Genomic DNA, 23,527 nt, shown 5'->3' with positions numbered 1-23,527 from the left:
GCAGAAAAACTGATCCGGCACATCAGGTTTTACAAAACATTTGCCGGATCCGGCGTTCCGGCATGACGCCGGATCGCGCCTGACGCCGAAAACCTGATGTGTGAAAGTAGCCTTAAATATCACCCTGATCCACCCATCTTTTCCAGAAAGGATTTAAAGAGCTAAACCTGGATTCCATCCCTTCCCCAGTTCACATGAAGTCTGTTTGGGCGCATTGTTAGGGGAGTCATTACAGTTACGGACCATCTAAAATTAAGGTACACCTGGTTGGATAACTATTTCAATTCTTGATAAAAAAAAAAATGTTCCCTTAAGTTTTTATGTATATAGTAGTAGTGGAGTTCATGTGTTCATTCATGGCAGTATGCTGACTTACAATGTACTGTACATGTTTGTATAAAATAGTGCATCTATGATATGGGCTTATGTGATGTTCCAACTGGACATAATGGGGTTGTTCACTCTTTTTAAATGAAGTAATCCCCCTTGAAAAATAAGAAAAACAGATATTCACCTCCCTCCTGGTTCTTGATCTCGAGGCTCACATGACATTATAATACCACGTTAGCTCTGCAGCCAATCGGTGATGCTACTGGGGTTTTCATAAAATCACTGTTTTATCTACCAGTTCTCTGAATGCTTAACTCTGATTGGCAGCTTTCTGTGTATAGGCAGAAAGCTGCCAATCAGTGTTGGGGGTGGGGTTAGAATAACATGGCTGCAGGTTTACTAATCCTATAATGATAATCAGAAAAGAGAATATGAAAGGCAGCATTCACCAGTCTCTTCTGTGAATTAAAAGTCCTTTATTTAATAATCCAGGCATCCATCTACGGTTTGGACCTGAAGAAGCGCTATGTGAGTGCGAAACGGCCGTCATCCACTTGTTCCCCTGCATATCTCCCCCTGCACACCGGACTACCACTAGATGAGTGTATGGATTACATTGAAATAAAGAACTTTTAAATCACAGAAGAGACTAGTGAGTGCTGCCTTTCATATTCTCTTTTCTGGATATTTACTGCATTGTTGGTTATTGCACCACCACAAAGAAATAAGTCTCTTCAGCAACCTGAAGTGACATATACACTCACTGTAAGGGGCATCTGTATGCAATATGCCACATCAAATCAACTACGGCAAAATGTAACTGCTATATGCCACTATCACTTTTACAAGAACACAGAAAAAAATCCTCTTATTTGTGTTTTAAATGGTTTCCATACTTTCAGACCTCATTTGATAGATGACGTGTTAAACGGACAATCTACAAATCAATTAACGTTAAAATTAATGCCCCCTGAGGAAGTAACTACGAAACGTGCGTTGGGGTAGAGGGAAACACAGTCAGACCCCACAGCAACATGAGGGATCTTCATGGTTTATTATACCACTAGGTAAAATTCCGTTCTTCTCTTGTGATATTATCCTAGACATCCATATATACTAACATAAAATGGCCACTTGGCATACACTTACTATAAATTCATGCACTTGCACTTTTTTTGGCTGCCTTCAGGATTTTTATCACAGTAAAGCGCAACAAACCTGGGACCATACATATTTTACATACAACCTATTGAATTTTAATAAGAATCTCCTAATATGATCTGCTTACCAATTATTGTATTTCAGTATTATTAATATAATCTAGGGATTATCTGATGTGCAGCCCCTCACACAAGAGGCACCTTTTTGTTTTGTTTTGGGTTATTATTATCATCTCTATATCTCTTGCTAATTTTAAACTTATTTAATTAAAGTATATAATTTTTAAAGCAATCCTCTTCAAGTGATTATCTTTGTATGCCCTTTCCCTCTCAGTGGATTGATTAGAGGCCATACATTTTGATTTTCAAATATTTGTTTATGGTACCACATTACTTGGACATAGCTACCTGAACCACGGACAACATGAATCAGACATTCACTGTTTATTTGAGGTTGTGGATGTTTTAATATGAAACGCTGCTATGTTTCAGAGAAAATATACTTAAAAATAGCTGAGTGGGAACAATAATAATAATGCATCTCTACTACTTCTACTTCGAGGCTTATCACCAGCGCATTCTCCCTGCAGGGGAGGTCTCTCCCGATGCACAACACACAAAAGAAGAAATCACACATCCATTTTTTGAGTCCATATGTGGTGCATTTTTTGAGGGTCTCAAATACAGACTCACGCAACCCATTGTATTCAATGGTGGTGTGCACATATCACGTTTTTCACACAGACCATTTTTCCATGTGAAAAACCAACAGACATATCAGTTTTTTTGAGCAGCATGGACAAAATGCGTGCCGCACACGTGCACACTGATAACACACGGATGACATCTGTGTGTCATCAGTGTGACACATACCGGCGCCTGGGAACAAGCGATACAGTTGGCACTGTTCCCAGGCACAGCGGCTGAAGGCAGCTATCATCATTGTCTCCTGGTCATGCTGAGATCAGCATGACCAGGTCACAATGATGGAGTTGTATTCAGCAGCTTTGTAAAGCCCGTGTAAAATAAAAAAAGAAATAAAAAAAACTGTGTGAGCTCCAGCACAATTTTCATAACCAGCAGAGGGAAAGCCCATGGCTGAGGGCTGATGTTAATAATCTGGGACAAGAAACAATAATTCAAAAGGTTCTCAGGCTTTTAATAACAGTTCACAGTTGTTTGCTTAGCCTTTACTGGTAAATTTACAGGGAACCCCAGAAAAACAATTAAGTAAGGTCCTCCTACAGTATAAAGTCAAACTAGCAGAGGCTAAACAGACAGCTGTGGGTTGATATTAATAGCCTGGGAAGAGTTGAAAAATATTGATGCCCCCTAGGCTACCTACATCAGCTCTCAGCCTCCATAGAAATAGTGGGGATGCATAGATGCACCAAATCTGGGGCTTAGCCTCGCTCTTCCCACTTGCCTTTTGGCGGTAAGACACCTGCAACACTAACTCCAAAGTAAGTTTTGAAATAAACACACAAGAATAAAATTGTTTATTTGATATAAAAATCAACACTGTTTTACACATTTATAAATAAAAAATAAAGTTATACTCATGTTACACGTATTCCATTGAAGGACTTGTTTCCTGTAAAAGACAGAAAATAATAAACAACCATAATACTCACCTTACGCCTAATCCATTAAGGCTTCTTTTACACTTGCCGTGTTTTTCCTGGCCGTTTTTGTGGCCCCAATGCATTTCTATGGGGCTGCAAAAACGGCCTGAAAAAATTAGTAGGAAGGCCGTGTTCCGTATGGCCGTGAGGACTGTATTCGCGGCCGTGAAAAAGTATCGAGCTTGCTCGATACTTTTTCACGGCTTACAAACACGGCTGCAATGCATTTCAATGGTACAGCAAAAACAATGTTAAGTTGTTTTTGCGGTACACCGTGTTTGCGGATCGCCGTTTTTTCCCTGCTATTTCTTATAACAGGGAAAAACGGTGATACGAGTTTTTTTGCAGCCAGTTTGTGCGGAATAACATGAAAATCACAGCAATACGGCCCACAAAAAAGGCCCGTAAAAACGGGCCGCAAAAAACACGGCAAGTGTAAAAGCAGCCTTAAGCCCTTGTCCCCTGTAAAAAAAAACCTAAAATAATAAACAACCAGTCCGAAGTGAAGATTAGCAACACTGTCCAATGCCATAATCCATCTCTGGGATATCTGGTTTACAGCCTGGACAATGGCATGATCTTACCATCCAGGCTGAAAACCTTGAGACAATGAGTTGCTGCGAGCACAGCTTCAAAGATGAGTGATGATTTCATGGAGGTTAACGCCGTTTACTGAAGGTGCGTTCCCAGGTTTACTTCACTAGCCGGGACGATGAACATCGGTGTCATCAATGAGATCACCGCAAGCACGATGAGAATGTTCTCACTGTCAGTGTCAATGAACTGTGATCCAATCCTCTCGCCTGAGAGAATCGCAGCACAGCTGCAGAGGAGACGGAGAAAGTAATATCTCCATCTCCTCTATTGCCAGCATCCGTGGTAACATATTGCACTCGAATCACATCCAAGTGCAGTCTGATGTTTCACATTCACCCATAAACTTGTATGAGTGCAAGTGAGCCGATTCTCAGAGGCACCCGCAACATGCTATAATTGATCTTTCATGCTGAGTCAGCATGAGAAAATAATCGCTGATCTGAGCTGCCCCATAGCACTCAGCTGTGCTATACACTTGTGTGACTCCAGCCTTAGCGTATTTTCTGGACATTTTAGACTGCTATGTGAACCAAAAATAGTTTTACTATTTGAGAAGAACAGAAGAAGCAGAACCATAATTTTACTGAAAATACTGTATGCTTTTTGTAAAGGACAGATGCACTATAAGGCTATGGCCACACAATTAGAATTTGTTCAGTATTTTTCTCAGCATTTGTAAGCCAAAATCAGGTGAGGAACAATCAGGGGACAAGGTATAATAGAAACAAGTGCACCAATTCTGCATGTTTGACCCACTCCGGGTTTTGGATTACAAATACTGATGTGAAATACTGACTACAGTAAATACTGATAGTGTGGCCGTAGCCTAAGTGCTCATGCACATGAACAAATTTTTGGTCCGAGTGCGATCCAACAAAACATCGGTTCCCATTCAGACCAATGTTATTGTATGGGGCCATGCACATGTCCAATTTACATCCTCGGACTAAGCAAGTCCAAGGAAAAAATTGCAGCATGTCAAGTTTGTATCTTATCAGATCGCTCTTGGACAAGTAAATCAGTGAGTCCATGGATGACATCTGAGTGCAGTCCAATTTTCACTGACTGACAGAATTGAGATGGAGAATTTTTTTTCCACCATCTTCTCCTCATCCGAGAAAATCGTATCACACTGTGGTCACACTCTGATCAAACTCTGATCACTGTGTGATTTGAATTTTTGACTGATTCAGTCAGATGAGAGAAAATACCGTCGTGCGACCTAGTCTAAGGGTGAGGTGAGTGATCTGCTGATGCCTGCAGATACTGTAATAAGAATATTTAAGGAGGACTTGTCACCAGATTAAAAGTAGCCAGTTTTTGCTCTTACTTTATTCTCAACACTTACTTCAGCATTCCGTTTTTTTTACTTTTTTTTTTAATCTGCCTTATGGTTACAGAGGTTTGTCAGAATTTTTGGGTAAATGGCTTTGAAATGAGACAAAATTTTTGGGCAGGTGCTCAAAAATTGTTCAGATTTTTAGCATTTTTAGGCCAGTGTCCATTTTGGCGAGACAGGGGCACAGCAAAGGGTGTGATGACACAGCTTGTCTAATTCATGTTGAGTTGTGGTATTCCTTATATAGAAATCCAACTCCATTATTGACTAGACTAAGATTTCTAGCGTGGTGCACAGAGGTGCACGCCACTCGTCGGATACTCCTGATTCATTGGGAGGCATGCACTTCTTAAAGAATCAGGAGAGTCTGACTCTCACACTCACCTTCATTAAGAAAATTGCTGGTCGAGGGCTGTAGTTTATACTCCTGTATGACATATTCTAGAATAGTACAGAAAATATTACAGTTTCTAAGCAAAGATATTTGAAGTATATCTTAGAGCAAAGTATTCCTGATAAATGATATAAATGGGTTTATTTTCAGTTTTATTCCTTTATGGTTAAAATTGTAAAGTGCTTGTAAAAACAAGCAAATTTACAATTTAGTTTCTATTAAAACTACTCTCTGTTTAAAAGAATGGATGTTTTGTTTTTATTTTATGATATACAACTGCTCGTTGCCAAGGTCACCAGCCATTGCTGCAGTGTAACAGCAGTGGCTGAGCATGCACAGTGCTGATAAGCTGTTTTCTACAGAGATTGTAAACGCTGCTCTGAAGCTGGTCGTATCGCTGGGGTGCATTGTTAGCTCTTGGTCCGGACAGTTTTTGTGCCCCGTGCTCTTCTGATACTGTGGAAGCAAAGCTGCCCCTGCTTGTAGAATTGGAGAATGCACATTTTGGGCCAGCTAACTGAACTGTCAATCAAGCATGAGCACACCCCCACTGCAAGAAGGAAGCCTGTGGAGCACTGCGCTAAGATGAGACAATCCTTCAATCCTTTTCAGAAAAAAACTGCAGAATTCGGAATGTACAGTATTTGTGAATGGGATTCTTACTGTACTTCAGATCAAAAAGGAGGCAAATGATAACTTGTATCCAAACCTGCTGATATGTTGTTTGAGTTATTTGTGTCTCCTCATCATAGTCTTCTTCTTCTTCTAAGGATTCTATATCGCTTTCTTCTGAACAAGATTCAAAGCCATCCTCGTAATACTCTTCAGCCACTTGTGGGTCTTCTGGAATATCTGCAAAATGAAAGAGACACCATTAAACATCTATAGTGATTAATGCCAGCGTAGCTCCTAACAGATGTTTTGCAGCATATGTGAATTCATACCCTGCCAACTTCATAAAGACGAAACTGCTAATAGAGGATGTGCAAATGATCCCTCAGGATTATACCACACTAGTACCTGCAGGTCATCTTTCATCGTTACTGCTGGTGGTCAGCCTCACATATAGCATCCATCGGTATACAAACTACGGGTGCATAGAGTAGAAGCATTTTAAAGTCACAGAATGGCGTATGGGTGAAGGCACATTATCTGATACATTGTTTCTGGTGGCTTAAAAGGTCACTAGAAGATGAGCATAAGGCCACATTCTGACGTGCCTGATTTTTCAAGTACACAAAAGAAATGATACTAGTGACATCTGATTTTCATCGTGTGTCAGTTTTTACCGTCAGTGTTTTATCAGTGATTTTCATGTATGGATAAATGAATAGGTACAGTAAATTACAAAGCTTCTCCTATCCTTTGAAATGGTAATCATGGAGAGCACACAGAGAGGACATTGATGACATCTGTATGCTGTCTGTGATTTTCAAGGACTCTTAAACTTCTATTGCTATTTTTCATCTGTAAAAAACTGATTTTGCGCAAACACGTGGTCTGTAAAAATGCACGGACGTGTGAACATCCCCATGGACTATAAAGGGTATGTGCTGTATCTGTGAAAATAATGGAGAGAACACATTTGTCAAACACAGATGTCTGTATAAGGACTAACATGCAGATGGGGAAAGAAACTAGAATGGAACATCTTAAAGCTTGAGAATAAAAGATGTTGTCAAAGTAGTAGAAGTAGAAGAAATATTGTAAAAGATAAATAGCGATTTGGTGAAAACGTATTCCTGTACACCGGGCTACTAAAGAAAACATGAATATAACCACAGGACTTCTTCCCAGTTGTTGAAATATTGGTGTATTCATATATTATACTCATATACTTTGTGCTCTATTTTTCACTAAGATGTGTGCCTTAAAAAAAATCTGTAGTTTCAACAAACTTTGCAAAATAAATAGTACAAGTAAATATATTACATTCGGCAATGTATCTTATCACAGAAATCTGTTTCATTCTTCACTTATCAGACACCTATTATGTTTCCTCTTCCCCCTGCCTCATGTACTTGTCATCCTCTCTGAATAACCAGCTCAAATCCATCGCTCCATCTTGCTCAGACAAGATGACAATCCATTTCTTTTATGTAGGGGGAAGAAGAAGTGAGGAGCAGGGAGAGGAAACAGGCAGAGAGAGCAATAGTTAACTTTTGGAACTACTATTTTACTTCACCTCAATGATATGAAATTCTCACCAGATCTCAGTAACAACCCATCCAATTCACACAGGCAAATATATCAAACTATAGATGTTCATAAATTAAGTATTGTGTAATAAAAAAATGACATGGAGAAAAAAGTATTCAACAAATGAAGGAAGAGGTGGAAAAGCAATGGAAAGTCATGACACCAGCTGAAATCTATCAGTAATTAGAAAGCAATCCTGCCACTTAGTGAAAAATAGTATCAGCTCGTTCAACTGATGGCCAATATTAAAGTGTCTTATTACCAAGGTGCCACAAAAAAAATCTCATGATGCATAAAAACCAGTGAGCTGTCTCAAGACCTTCACAACCTTAGTGTTGCAACACATACTATATGTTTTATATGTTTTATAGACAGCATATACACATGTATACCATATTTTGCATATTATAAGATCCACCGGATTACAAGACGCATCCCAAATTAGGAGGAAAATAGGATTTTTTTTAAATAAAATGGTAGTGCGTTTTATAGTCCGCCTTTACCGTAGCTTACATATGGGGCGACGGTGGTGGAGCAGGGTCCCAGGAGGCAGAGTCCCTGCTGCAGGAAACTGGCGGTGGTGACTGCGGAGACAGGAGTGGGGCAATGCTGCAGGCCCAAGGCTGGTAGGAGGGGGTGTTTGGCGGTGTGAAGCTTTGTGAAAGCCCTTTCCATGCGGCACATGCACAGATTGAGATCTCAGCACCGAGCCGTCTCCTGGAAAAAAGTGCATCTTATAAAGTGGGGGAAAAACTGCATCTTATAATCCGAAAAATATCGGACATTTGCTTGAAGCTGAAGCTCAGTCTGCCTTATCTCTCACTGTGCCAAGTGCTCCTCACTCCTTCTCTCTCCTTCCAATAGCGTTGAATAGGATGTAACCTGACACATCACTGTGATGGCAGTCCAAGACGAATTTGAGCTGTTTTTCAGAATGAATCAATAGTTGATGATGCAGAGATAGAAGTAGCTCATAAGTGGAAAAGGAAGCAGACTTTTGTAATAAGACATATTATAAAGTTTCTTATATTTTCTCCTACTATTAATTTAGGCAAAGTTTGGTGAAACAACAGAGACCATTTACATTACATCTCTGTCCTAAACACATACACAATTAAAGGGAATCATATAGAGAAAATAGGTGCATTACCTACTACTGTAATTTACTACAGATTGACTACTGGAGAGATGCCTTAATGGGTCTAACTTGATTGCATAGAGTGTTCTTTGGATGCCTATTTGGAGTAGAAGAGCAAAAGATAAAAGGATGAAATTGTTGAGGTGGGCAGTGCAAGTTATTTTTGTGAAGGTAGACACTACTCACGGACTATCCGTCAGGCTTGATTGTAAAGAAGTTCGGTGTCAAATACCAAGAGGGCTCGTCATAGACAAAGGGGTAAAGCAAAAGTGTAATTAGATCAAAGTCCGGAGGTCATAATTATGGGAAGGTAGCGGATCAACACAAAAGGGCAAGGCAAATGGATTGTCAAAGAAAAGATCCAAGGTCGGGCAACAAAGATAGAATTCAGGAACACAGAGAACAGAGCAAGCGCACACCATTTCAGCAACGCTACAACTAGAGGCAAAGAGCTAGCTAAATAGCCAGGTAATCACTAAAATAGTAGACACATGGAGGAAGCCCCAGCATGTCCTGGCTCTGAATAGATGGCTGAACTGTCACTCACATTCTGCCAGCTTAGCACGCCCCATCCTCCGATGGAACAGCTGAGCTGTCCATCACTATACTGGCAGCTCAGCAATCCCCTATCCTAGACTACACGGCTGAACGATCACTCACGGATTCCAGACACACCAATAGGTGGAATCGTGCCAATTTTTTTATGTTTACTGTCAAGGCCAAGTGTATAAAAAGCAATAAAGGCTGATTAAACCTTTCGTATGTTAACTTTCATGCCAATACAGGCCCGATCAGATCTGAATCCACAGTACAGAAATATTAGGAAACAATTTTAAGAAATGTCTCAATGATCACATACAGATGCATCCCTATATATTTTGCCAACGTCACCATTGACTGATGCAAAAAGTAAATGAGCCTTGGGGCATGGCTATGTAGCCAAGGAGAGAGGACGCACACTGAGGGAGCTCCTGCATATCCTGTATTCATCCTGCACCAGATCTTCTTACTGTGACATATCTGGCGGCGTTTGGGACCCCCCTGGATACCGGGACCCCCCGGGACGACATAGAGCTGCTCTGGTGAACTGGCGGCCGGAGAGACCGGGACGGACGGCGGGGCCTGCATGGGGTGGCGGCCATCTTAGACGAACGCTCTGTCAGTGAGAGCTGTGGCATCCAGCCTTCACCTCTGCAGTGTTGCTGGGCAGTGGCCTATATCCGAAAGACTTAGGGGATATGAGGTGAGGGCCTGGAAAATTGGGCCCCTCGTTCCCTCCTCTTACTAATAGACCCACTTGCCTGCTGGCGCCATTACTGTGGGGACTTCTACTCCCCCCACCGCTGCTGTCTTGGCGGGGGCTGATTGTCTCTCCCCCTCCCCTGGCCACAAGAAGCTTCATCGATACAGCACCAGGCACCCGCGCCTATTAATCTATGTGACCCCCCATGCATGGGAGCTGCTCCTGGGACATAATTATTTAACACTAGCCCTGCTGTGCTTATAACTGGAGGGGAAAACCCCTGGAGAATACACCTCTAGTCATCCTGCTGTGTCACATCGCCATTGACCACGAATCGGTCTAAAGGATCAGCAGCGGCAGAAAAATTAAGAGTTTGCCAGACCCGACCCCTCTGAAAGTGCACGGTCTCTGAGAAATAATCCTCCACAAGCTCAGCGTAAAAACCGTCCCTTTGGGGGTGAGGAGAAGAATAAGCAGGAAAAACTGACCCTCAAACAGGCATCTGAACAACTGATGCAGGCCATCTCCCTGACTAGGACATCCCTGACTGGTAAAATAGAGGACATTTACACTGAGGTGGGGTGACGTCGACAAGATTTGCAAGCCATGAGGGGACGCATCACCTAAGTGGAGACAAGAATGTCCCAGGTGGAGGACACCGTCACACCTATGGAGGCCAAGCTAACAAAATTGGTAGGCTCTGTGAATTCCTGGAGGCAGAAGGCGGACGATCTGGAGAACAGAATGCGCCAGAATAATATCCGTGTCATCGGTCTGCTGGAATGCTCAGAACGTCAGCATCCTGAGCAATTTCTGGAGGGCTGGCTCAAAACCATTTCGGGGGATGAATTCTCTCCAATCTTTGCCATTGAAAGGGCTCACAGGGTTCATACAAAACCCTTTCCTCCACGAGCCCCACCCAGACCCTTCCTGGCACGTCTCCTCAACTGTAAAGACAGAGATACCATTCTGCATCTCGCACGGCAAAAGAGTCCCATCAAGTTTGACAATGCTGTGATCTCGATTTTCCCATGGAACTCCAGAAACAGCGGGCACAATTCATCGAAATCAAGAAGCGGCTCAGAGAGAGAAACATCATGTATTCGATGATCTATCCGGCCCGGCTCCGGGTTGTCCACGGGGGCTCCTCCGTGTTTTTCACGGATCCGGCGGAGGCGACTGAGTGGCTGCGGTCCCATAAGGGATCCCTTGCAAAGGCATCCTAATGTACTTACTGTTAACCCATATCCTTCTATTAAAGGTCTAATTGGGGCCTTCTCGGCAGGTATCCAGTTACCAATAATACCGGACACTGAGTTCAGTGATGGTATCTCCCTGTTTACTTTTTGATCGGAGCATGGGACTTTGCTCCTATACTGTTAGGTTTTTATTCTGTTTTCTCTTTTTCTTATTTAGTTTCCTTTTTTTCAAAAGTTTTAGTTTTTATTGCTACTTAGGTAAAAGTCACAGCCAATGGCAGTTCTGTTATCTGTGTGATATCTCTAAATTCTGCTCAGACACCAATATGCATTATATCCAGATGGATAGGAATGGGTTCTGAATTAATATGTATGACCTGGAATGTGAGGGGCATAAAGACCCCCCGAAAGAAAATTAAGGTGTTCTCACAAATTAGGCAATATCATCTGTTATGATTGGGTCACTGAGGAGGAAAGCAAGACCAAGCTAAGCCACAGAAAACCAGAGAGGTTGGTAACTAAGCAGATTGCAGACCCCTGATCCTATCCACACAACTAGCAGCAGCCGTGGAGAGTACCTACGATGATTCTGATGCCTCGACACAGCCGGAGAACTAAATAAGCCTAAAGCTAGAAAGGGGAAATCTAAACTGCCCCAGAGCAGACCCCAAAGGAATAGATAGCCCCCAAACATATATCGTCGGTGAGACAAGTTGAAAACACAAACGCAGGTAGGAAAATAGGCTGAGCAAACGATGGGGCCCACACTAACTAGACAGGACAGGAAAGGAAAGACACTGTCTGCAATCACTCAAAAAACCCTGCAAAAAATGTCCAACACGTCTGATAGAAAAATACTGAAGTCACTCGACTTCGCCCACTATATCAGCATTCTGGCATATTCTGAAAGCAGAGCAAAAAGAGGCCAATCTAATAAAGGACAAAAACAAACTGGCACAAGCAGTAACATATGGATGGAAATTCAGCCCAGCCCCAGCCGGGGCTGGCTGACCACACAAAACTGAACAGACAAAACCAAATCAAATGTGAACAATAGCAAAAGAACACTTAGCTTGAGCAAGCAGGGACTGAGCTGGAAACTAAGACCTCAGGAGGCAGGAAAAAATCACCAGCAGGGATAGAGGGAGTCGGCTGTCTTAAATCCAGTCAGAAACTCCAGATGTCCAATTATCCTCCTCATTATCAGGTGGCAGGCCTCTGTTAATTAGATCAGCTCCATTACCTCCTGTAACCACCAGAGGGAGCCCGGAAAGAGAACTCGTGACCCCTCTGTCAATATAACCAGCTCCACTACCTTCACTAGTAACCAGAGGTAGGCCAGAAAGTGAATTCACAACAGTACCCCCCATTGAGGAGGGGACACCGAACCCTCATCCACGCCACCAGGCCGATCAGGATGGGCCCGGTGAAAAGCACGAACTAATCTATCGGCATGAATGTCAGAAGCAGAGACCCAAGAATTATCCTCCTGGCCATAACCCTTCCATTTGACCAAGTACTGGAGTCTCCATCTAGCCAAACAAGAATCCAATATTTTCTCTACCTCATATTCCACATTGCCTTTAACCAATACAGGGTCAGAAGGTGCCGCTATAGGAACTACTGGCTCCACAAACCTCTTCAACAGAGATTTATGAAGCATGTTATGGATCTTAAACGTAACTGAAAGAGCCAATCGAAAAGAAACAGGATTAAGAATCTCCAAAATCTTATAAGGTCCAATGAATATTGGCTTAAACTCTAGAGACGCAACCTTCATAGGAATATTCTTTGATGACAACCAAACCATATCACCCACTTTAAACCGGGGACCAATGGTCCCATGCCGGTTGTAAAACCGTTGGGCTTTTTCCTGAGAGAGGGACAACTAATCCAACACTTGGTCCCAAATCTGCTGCATTCTCTCTACTACAGTGTCCATACTTGGGCAGGTCGAAGATTCCACTTGCCCTGAAGAAAATAGAGGATGAAACCCAAAGTTACAGAAAAAGGGCGACATCAAAGTGGCAGAACTAGCTCTATTGTTTAGCGCGAATTCGGCCAATGGCAAAAATGAGACCCAGTCATCCTGATCAGCAGATATAAAACATCTCAAACAGGACTCCAAAGTCTGGTTTGTTCTCTCAGTCTGCCCATTGGTCTGAGGATGAAACGCAGAGGAGAAAGATAACTAAATTCCCAGATTGGAACAAAAAGTTCTCCAAAATCTGGAAACAAACTGGACTCCTCTGTCCGACACAATGTTCTCAGGAATCCTATGCAACCGAACCACCTGTTGTAAAAACAAGGGCACCAACTCTGAAGAAGATGGCAACTTTGGGAGTGGTACAAGATGGATCATCTTAGAAAATCTATCAAAATCACCCAGATAACAGTCATTCTCTGAGAGACAGGAAGATCAGAAATAAAATCCAGTGAGATATGGGTCCATGGCCTCTTGGGCACCGGCAGGAGCATCAACAACCCACTAGAATGAGAACAGGATTTAGATTGAGAACAAGTCCCACAGGACTGCACAAAATTCCTGACATCACGAGATAAGGCAGGCCACCAAAAAGACCGACTCACCAAATCTCTGGTACCAAAAATACCTGGATGACCAGCCAACGCGGAGTATTGAATTTCAGACATTACTCTCTTCCTCCACTGGTCAGGAACATACAATTTTCCCACAGGGCAACGCTCAGGTTTGTCCTCCTAAAATTCCTCCAGGGCACGTCTCAAATCGGGCGAGATGGCGGAAAGAACTACCCCTTCACCTAGAATGACAGTAGGCTCAGTCACAATAAAAGAATCCGCAAAGAAACTCCTAGAAAGGGCGTCCGCCTTAACATTCTTAGTGCCCGGAAGAAAAGAGACCACAAAATTAAAACACGTGAAAAACAAAGATCCATCTAGCCTGTCTAGGATTCAAGTGCTTTGCTGATTCAAGATAAATCAAATTCTTGTGGTCAGTGAGGACCACAACTTGATGTCTAGCTCCCTCCAACCAATGTCTCCACTTTTCAAATGCCCATTTCATGGCCAACAATTCCCGATTCCACACGTCATAGTTACATTCAGATGGGGAGAATTTTCGAGAAAAGAAGGCACAGGGATTCATTTTAGAAGTCACTGGATCTTTTTGGGACAAAACAGTTCCTGCACCAATCTCAGAAGCATCTACTTCCACCTGAAATGGAAGTGACACATCAGGTTGCCATAGAACCGGAGCAGAAGTGAATCTCCGCTTAAGCTCCTGAAATGCTGAGACTGCCTCCGGAGACCAATTCACCACATCAGCGCCCTTTTTGGTCAGATCAGTCAGTGGTTTGACAATACCAGAAAAATTACCTGTAAATTTACGATAGAAATTAGCACAACCCAAAAACTTCTGGAGAGCCTTCAAAGAAGTGGGCTGAACCCAATCATAAATGGCCTGTACCTTGGCCGGGTCCATTTCAATAGCCGACGGAGACTAAATAAATCCCAAAAATGAAATCCTCTGTACACCAAAGAGGCATTTCGATCCCTTAACATACAGGGAATTTTCAGCAAAATCCGGAACACAGTCCGGACATGTTCCACATGAGAATCCCAATCACTGGAAAAGATCAAAATATCATCCAGATAAATGATCAAAAACTTATCCACAAAGACACAGAAAATATCGTTCATAAAAGATTGGAAGACAGAAGGGGCATTAGTGAGCCCAAAAGGCATCACCAGGTACTCAAAATGTCCCTCCGAAGTATTAAACGCCATCTTCCATTCATCCCCATGCTTGATGCAAATAAGATTACACGCCCCCCTGAGGTCAAGCTTGGTAAACCAGCAGGCACTTTTAAGTCTGGAAAATAAATCAGAAATCAGGGGTAACGAGTACTGATATTTAACAGTGATTTTGTTAAGGGAACGATAGTCAATACAAGGCCTTAATGAACTATCTTTCTTGGTCACAAAAAAAACCCCCAGCACCTAAGGGTGAAGAGGATGGTCTAATATGACCCTTCTCCAACGACTCCTTGATATAAGATCGCATAGCATCATGTTCGGGTACCGATAAGTTGAAAAGCCGACCCTTGGGAAATTTACACCCGGGCATTAACTCAATTGCACAGTCATAACTCCTATGAGGAGGCAAAGACGCAGACTTACTCTCAATAAATACATCAGAAAAATCAGCCAAATAATCAGGAATATCATGAGACTCGGGAAAGGTGGAGAAAACAGCAGTGTTACTAAGAACACACTGGCAACCCCAACTCACCACAGACACAGATTTCCAATCCAAAACAGGATTAGGAGTTTGCATCCAGGGAAAACCCAGAACATTAGTATCATGCAAATTGTGCAGCACCAAAAATTTACAATTTTCTTGGTGGTCCGGGGCGACCCGCATTATCTCCTGGGTCCAAAACTGGGGTTTATTCTCCGCCAAAGGAGTAGCATCAATACCCCTCAAAGGGATAGGAGTCCGCAGGGCTATCATAGGAAAACCACAACGTTTAGCAAAGTCCAAATCCATCATATTCAAAGCTGCTCCTGAATCTACAAAAGCCTTAGCGGAAAATGTAGATAAGGAGCAGATCAGAGTAATTGCCAAAAGGAACTTAGGTTGTACATTGCCCACAGCAAATGTGTGCGCAAAACGTTTCTCTCATTTAGGGCAGACAGAAATAGTATGAGAGGCGTCCCCACAAAAAAAACACAGCTTATTACGCCTTCTAAACTCCTGACGTTGCACCCTAGACAAAACCCTACCACATTGCATGGGTTCAGACGTTTGTTCAAAAGGCGGAAACGCCTGTCGTGTAGTTTTACGTTCACGTAAACGCCGATCAACTTGAATGGCTACTGACAGAATCATCAAGACCAGAGGAACAGGAAATCCCACCATAACATCTTTTACGGTTTCTGATAAACCCTTCCGAAAGAGAGCTGCTAAGGCACCGTCATTCCATGTAGTAAGGACCTCCCACTTTCGGAATTTTTGACAGTATAACTCTGCAGAATCCTGACCCTGGTTCAATGCCAATAGGGTTTTCTCAGCTTGATCAATAGCATTAGGTTCATCGTACAACAACCCGAAGGCTTGAAAATCCTGAGGATCGCTGCGCAGCGAGGAGATGACAATTTTAACCTGCTGCACAGAGCTCCCTGATGAGTTAGGCTTCAAGGCAAGAAATAGTTTACAATTATTCTTAAAATTCAAAAATGTAGACCGATCCCCAGAAAACACATCAGGAGTAGGGATTTTTGGTTCAACAGCAGGTGATTGAGTGAGATAGGCGGAAATCCCCCACACTTCAGCAGCGAGCTGCTCAATACGATCAGACAATTACTTAATCTCCATTAAAGAAAAAATCCTCCTACGGCCCCAGAGAAAAAGAGGAAAAAATATATATAAAAAAAAAAAATTCTGACACTTTTTTTTTTTTTACAATTCTCTCCTGCTTTTGAGTACCCTAGAATCTGCGGTTTAGGCTGGTGATTCTGTTATGATTGGGTCACCGAGGAGGAAATCAAGACCAAGCTAAGCCACAGAAAACCAGAGAGGTTGGTAACTAAGCTAATTGCAGACCCCTGATCCTATCCACACAACTAGTAGTAGCCGTGGAGCGTACCTACGATGATTCTAGACGCCTCGCACAGCCGGAGAACTAAATAAGCCTAAAGCCAGACAGGGGAAATCTAAACTGCCCCAGAGAAGACCCCAAAAGAATAGATAGCCCCCAAACATATATTGTCGGTGGGACAAGATGAAAACACAAACGCAGGTAGGAAAATAGGCTGAGGAAACGATGGGGCCCACACCTACTAGACAGGACAGGAAAGGAAAGACACTGTTTGCAATCACACAAAAAACTCTGCAAAAAATGTCAAACACGTCTGATAGAAAAATACTAAAGTCACTCGACTTCGACCACTATATCAGAACTCTGGGATATTCTGAAAGCAGAGCAAAAAGAGGCCAATCTAATAAGGGATAAAAACAAACTGGCACAAGCAGTAACATAAGGATGGAAATTCAGCACAGCCCCAGCCGGGGCTTGCTGACCACACAAAACTGCATAGACAAAACCAAATCAAATGTGAACAATAGCAAAAGAACACTTAGCTTGAGCATGCAGGGACTGAGCTGGAAACTAAGACCTAAGGAGGCAGGAAAAAATCACCAGCAGGGATAGAGGGAGTCGGCTGTCTTAAATCCAGTCAGAAACTCCAGATGTCCAATCATCCTCCTCATTATCAGGTGGCAGGCCTCTGTTAATTAGATCAGCTCCATTACCTCCTGTAACCACCAGAGGGAGCCCGGAAAGAGAACTCGCGACCTCTCTGTCAATATAACCAGCTCCACTACCTTCACTAGTAACCAGAGGTAGGTCAGAAAGTGAATTCACAACAATCATCCTCACTTTGTAGCTTTGGTTGAGATGCACCTGACCAGAGACACAGTTGGGTGTGTTCAAAAGCCGTGGGTACAATGGTTTATTCATACATTTCATATCAGCTATTCAAGAGGAGTTTCATTACTAATACATAAGGATGTTAGGAGGGAAGCCAGGGAGGCTCGGAAAGATCCTGAGGAGCGTTTTGTGTTTGTACACGCACTGATCAACTCTAGGAAGTATGTTATTCTGTGTATTTATAACCCCCCCAGCTAATATGTCAACTCTCCAGAAGGCATTGAGTTTTGCCCTGAATTATCCAGACGCAGGAGTCATCTGCATGGGGGATTTTAACTTGGTCATGAATAACCGTCTTGACAAATTGAGACTGGGTGATGGTATACAGAGTGGGACCCCACCGCCAGCTGCATTGTTGATTCGTTGATAGATTTTTAAAATGGATTAGTATATTATATATGAAACCCATGCCCGGGTCATTGTAAATAGTTCCATATCTGAGCCCTTTTCACTACACAGGGGAATCTGTAAAGGGTGTCCCTTGTACCCGGCCCTTTTTGCTCTTGCGATCGAGGCACTGGCAATACGCATAAGATCCTCCCCTAATATTGTGGGCATAGAAATAGCAGATAGGATAGATACCATAGGTCTATATGCTGATGATATGGTGATATTTATGGATAGAGCGGAAGAAACACTGGCAAGAGTGATCACCACTATAAATAAATTCAGTAAATATTCTGGCCTGTATATAAATTGGGAGAAATCTGCTCTGATGCCTCTCTCCCATGCCCCAATACAACGACTTGAGACTCTCTCCTCATTACCCATTGTACCCAGCTTTAAATACCTAGGTGTCCATATTTCTCAAGGCAGTACGCTTGATTTGCAACTTAACATACATCCATTGCTAGAGATGGTCAAAGACAAATTCACAATTTGGAGTAAACTCCCGCTGTCTGTAGCCGGACGTATTAACTTAATTAAAATGATATTACTCCCTAAGCTCAGCTATTCTCTTCAACACAGTGCTTTGGTGGTGCCAGATCTTTTTTTGTGAACCTGAATTCCCAGATTACGTCTTTTATATGGGGGAGGACCAGTCCTAAACTCAAACTATCCACTCTGCAGAGACGTAAAAAGGGGGGGGCAGCGTTACCGGATTTTTTTCTGTATTATCTGGCTGGACAGGCCAGAGCTATAAGTAAGTGGATGCCCGGTGGTCACCTCCCTAATTCTGAAGATCATATGCTTCATGCTGCATGAGCTGATTGCCCGCTGGGTTTTTTGGAATTGGGGAAAATAAATGTCCCTCGTTTGTTACCCCTACTTCGCCTGGCACGATCAGTATGGAAACAGATTAAAAGGGTGATTGGATTTAGAGATATTATAGCTGAAATGCCCCTATGGAATAATGGTTACCTTCCGGCATTACTTGAACACCCGTCTGCCGAATTCTGGACTCAAAACAATGTTTCTACGATAGGTGATCTACATGATCACGGAACTCTGATATCTTTTGAACAATTACAGGTTATATGCAATGTTCCGAGATCCCAGTTCTTCCATTATTTACAATTAAGGTCAGCCTTTCAGTCACACATGAGATGTGTAGGTGTAGACAATGCTATCTCGTCTTTACCCTTGATAGGAATCCTTAAATCACAGGGCCCCAGGGTCTCATCTCCTCACTGTATACATACATGCCGTCAGTAGGGTCAGAGTCCACCATAGATTCGGTTAAGGGGAAATGGGAAAGGCTCATCCCTGGTGTACAGGGAGAGGAGTGGGAGGAAATTTTGGAGTCTCCAATCAGGGTATCTCCGTCTGTTAACAACAGGATGATACAATTATATATTATAAACCAACCATATTTGACTCCAACTCGACTCTTTAAGATGGGCCGATACCAATCGTCGGAATGTTTGAGATGCCATTCAGTAGATGCAGATTTTATCCATATAATCTGGCAGTGTCCTATCATTGCACAATAATGGAAGGAGGTGACATCATTATTAACATCCCTGGTACAAGTTCCTGTTCCCCTTGAGCCACTGGTCTGTTTATTTGCGGTATGGGATGAGGAGACATGGGATCAATATACTGGGATTTTCTTACGGGAGACGTTGTTTATGGCACGAAAGGTACTGGCACTATGGTGGATGGGAGGCTCATCTCCCTCTCTTGGGATCTGGATCAATCTAGTGAACTCTATCATCCCATATGAGCGCATGCTGTATCAAAACAGAGGATGTCCGGGTAAATTTGAGAAGATTTGGGAGAGGTGGAACTCCTCTCACCTTACTTTGGAGAATGGAGGTGTCACATAATAGATGGTTATTTGTGTGGAATTAGGCTGCAAAATAGTTGTCGTTCTTGTAGATATAGGTATGGTCTAGAAGTTAGATAGATTTTATCACTTGAGCAATAACATAAAGACCAGCGTGATTTAATTGACATTGTTTTATTCTGTATACAACTGGTATGCATATTTTGTTTTGCATCTAATGTCATATGAAACATATATATTTTGTACAATATTTTACACCATGTACAAGCATGCATAATGCATACCCTGTTTATGGCTTAATAAACAAAATAAAAAAAATAAAGAAAAAAGTAAATGAGCATTGGGTGCAGGAGGCCATAAGAGGCTCTAACAAGCCAGAGATAGAGAAGATACACACAGGTCTACAGCAGCAGCCTAAATGTTTGCCCTGGGTGAAGAAATTCCAATCTACACCTCTGCTGCTTGGATAGTGTCTGTTTAATTCTACATTTCTAGGAGGAATAACAGAGGAACAGGAGCATTCTTTCTTATTAAAATCAACTATCTTTTTAAAAAGTAGGCACTCAGGAGATCTACAGATTGTCTTTAAATTGTTTTAATGTCTAGCAAGCACATTTACACATATTTTGATTGGAGCTGTTTCCATATCTTATGTGATACTTCTGTGAGATACAATGCGCTGTGTGCGGCAGATACACACTCTATAGTGAGGACCAAATATATTTTCTTGCAGTAGCTGCAGGTGACAGAGTTGCTGTGTGATAAATAGCTTTAATTTCCCCTTTACCCCTGAGTCAGGCTTATAATAAACGTGTTAATATACCAAGCTTCCTACAGAAACAGATGGAAATGTGGAATATATTTGAGGAATAATACTGCACTTGCATCATCTCACAGATCACACAGCCTGTAGGTAACTATCAAATGTGTCAAGTAAAAGAATTGCAAGAGTTTAGATTAACAACTTTTCACATCCTAAATCAGATAGAAGCCTTTGATATGTACTGCAGGGTAGCAGGATGAGTTCATTTCAAAGATTCGCTTACTGGGAATATTCTGAAGAAAGGAAATTATTTTTAGCATATATCATATTTTACAAAATATTTGCTCTCAGAAGATTGCTTTATATGCCTTTAAAATAGGTTACTCCCAAGTCGTAAACAACGTAAACAAGTTTTATTATTTTATTGTCATTTTTGGCAACGATATAGAAAAAATAAGATTTTCATAGCATCCATCACACACTGCTTAAAATATTATCTGTTTTGTGTCCTCAGATAAACCAGAAAATAAAGTATAGAAGCAACAACCTAATGCCACAGTTATAGGGAGATGCAACAGACAACAGTGAACCAAAAAGTACAGTTTTGGTTACCAAAAGCAAATAGACACTGCAAATCAACAGGCAAAAGGCAGTGACTATTAGCATTGTACATACATACATACAAACATACATAACATAAATACAAAAAATAAACATGAGCTTAGTAACTGAAAGGCTGGTAAAGAAGAGAGCATTGACTGTAGACTCACGGTTACCAAATCCAATAACATGAATGAAGTGGTGCAAAGCGCATCAATACCAGTCTCAAAAGCATTTATTTAAATACACTTCTGCTGTTTACTTATTTAGTTACAGCGGGGTTTATATTTATTTTGCTCCTTGTAGGTTTTGTATGCTTTATGGCCAGAGTGAACATGCATTTATGTGCTGCATGTATACCAACTTAAACCAAGCTCAATTTTTGTGTTTTTTCTTTGTATTTTTGTATTCTGTGCAAGCTGGGTTGTGGCCTCCCTCCCTTGAGTGGGAAAAAATTACATTTAAAAGCTTTTCCAGACTGGTGTCCACAGGTCGGTACCCGGTCTTTTGTCTGCCCTCAGTCACACACTGAGGTCAACTCTGACATATGGTAAGGTTTCTTGTTGTGAATTCTCTTTCTGGGCTCCCTCTGGTGGTTACTGAAGGTGGAGGAGCTGGTCAGATTGACAGAGGTGTTGCGAGTTCTTTTTCTGGGCTCCCTCTGGTGGTTACTGGAGGTAGTGGAGCTGGTCAAATTGACAGAGGCTTGCCACCTGATAACAACGATCATGATTAGAGATCTGGGGTTTCTGACTGGTGTATTTAAGACAGCTGACTTCCTTCAATCCCTTCTGGTGATTTTCTTCCTGTGCCTTCTGATATCTGATGTCTCCTGCTCTGTTCCAGCTTGGTTCAGCTAAGTGTTCTTTTGCTAATCTTTTTGCATTTGATCTGGTTTTGTCTATCTCTGCTTTGTGAGGGTCAGCTTGCTCCTGCTGGGGCTGTGCTGGATCACCGCCCATATGTTACTGCTTGTGTCAGTTTGTTCTGTCCCCGTTATATTGGTCTCTTTTTGCTTTGCCTTCAGTATATACCAGAGTGCTGATATAGTGGGGGCGAAGTCGTGTGACTTCAGTGTTTTTTGTGCATCAGACGTGTTGGATTTTTCAGGGTTTTTACGTGATTGCAGACAGTGTCTTTCCTTTCCTGTCCTGTCTAGTTAGTGTGGGCCCCATCGTTTGCTCAGTCTATTTTCCTACCGACGTTTGTGTTTTCATCTTGTCTCATCGACAATATATGTTTGGGGGCTGTCTATTCCTTTGGGGTCTGCTCTGGGGCAGTTTAGATTTCACCTTTCTTGCTTTAGGCTGAGTTAGTTCTCCGGCTGTGCCGAGGCGTCTAGGGCATCGTAGGTACGCTCCACGGCTACTGCTAGTTGCGTGGATAGGATCAGGGGTCTGCAATCCGCATAGTTACCAACCTCTCTGGTTTTCTGGTGGCTTAGTCTGGTCCTGCTATCCTCCTGGGTGACCTATTCATAACAGTTTCTAATATTAGACAGCATAGGACCGTCCCGATCAGGGTCACCTTGTCAATGGTGGAATGGCTTTTATGCTATTTTTTGTCAAAAACAGTGTTGCTAAGAACACTGAGTTCATTAACTTTGCTTTTTACTTATTTAGTTACAGCAGGTTTTATGTTTATTTTTCTTCTTGTAAGTTTTGCAGTCTCAAAAGCAGTAGGTGCCCATAGAATGCTCATTACCAAAATGCATAGCGCCTTCTTTAAAATTTGGTGGAGGACGGATAATAATTTAGTTTGGTTCTTCAGGATTTGGGATAGGTGCCTTATTTCCAATGAAGGATAATGTAAATTCTGTTGCATACAAAGCCATTTTGATACTTATATGCTTCCAACCTTATGACAACAGTTTAGGAAAGGCCCTAATTCCCACATGACTGGCCTTAAAACATTATTTGATGATTTTGAAGTGAGGGAACACGACTTTGAGCCAGTCCTTCTAACACAAAATTAGAATATAATCAAAAAGTTAATTTATTTCACGACATGAACCACAACTGATGAATTGTCTTTCTGACTCATTTATATAATTTTGACAGAAAGATGACCATAACATCCCTATATGAAATCTGAGAATTTTACAAGTACTGTACATCAGGGCCCTGTGGAGAGCTACAGGTGCATCTCACAAAATTAAAATATCATCAAAAGTTAATTTCAGTTCCTCAATACAAAAAGTAAAACTCATATATTATATAGAGTCATTACAAACAGAGTGA

At 42.0% G+C, this 23,527-nt stretch overlaps 1 protein-coding gene across 2 annotated transcripts in view; it reads right to left on the bottom strand.

The window, feature by feature from the left end:
* Window positions 1-23,527, bottom strand: part of NEK11 (NIMA related kinase 11) — a 450,471-nt gene that overhangs the window by 77,595 nt on the left and 349,349 nt on the right. For both annotated transcript variants that reach the window (XM_073569426.1, XM_073569421.1), the window contains one exon: window positions 6,155-6,297. In XM_073569426.1, the coding sequence (XP_073425527.1) occupies window positions 6,155-6,297 (143 nt within the window). The remainder of the gene's footprint in view (window positions 1-6,154; window positions 6,298-23,527) is intronic.

Source organism: Dendrobates tinctorius, unplaced genomic scaffold (genome assembly GCF_039654945.1).
Source record: "Dendrobates tinctorius isolate UK_male_01 unplaced genomic scaffold, ASM3965494v1 ptg000005l, whole genome shotgun sequence".
NCBI lineage: Eukaryota > Metazoa > Chordata > Amphibia > Anura > Dendrobatidae > Dendrobates > Dendrobates tinctorius.
This window is presented reverse-complemented; position numbering and strand designations above follow the sequence as displayed.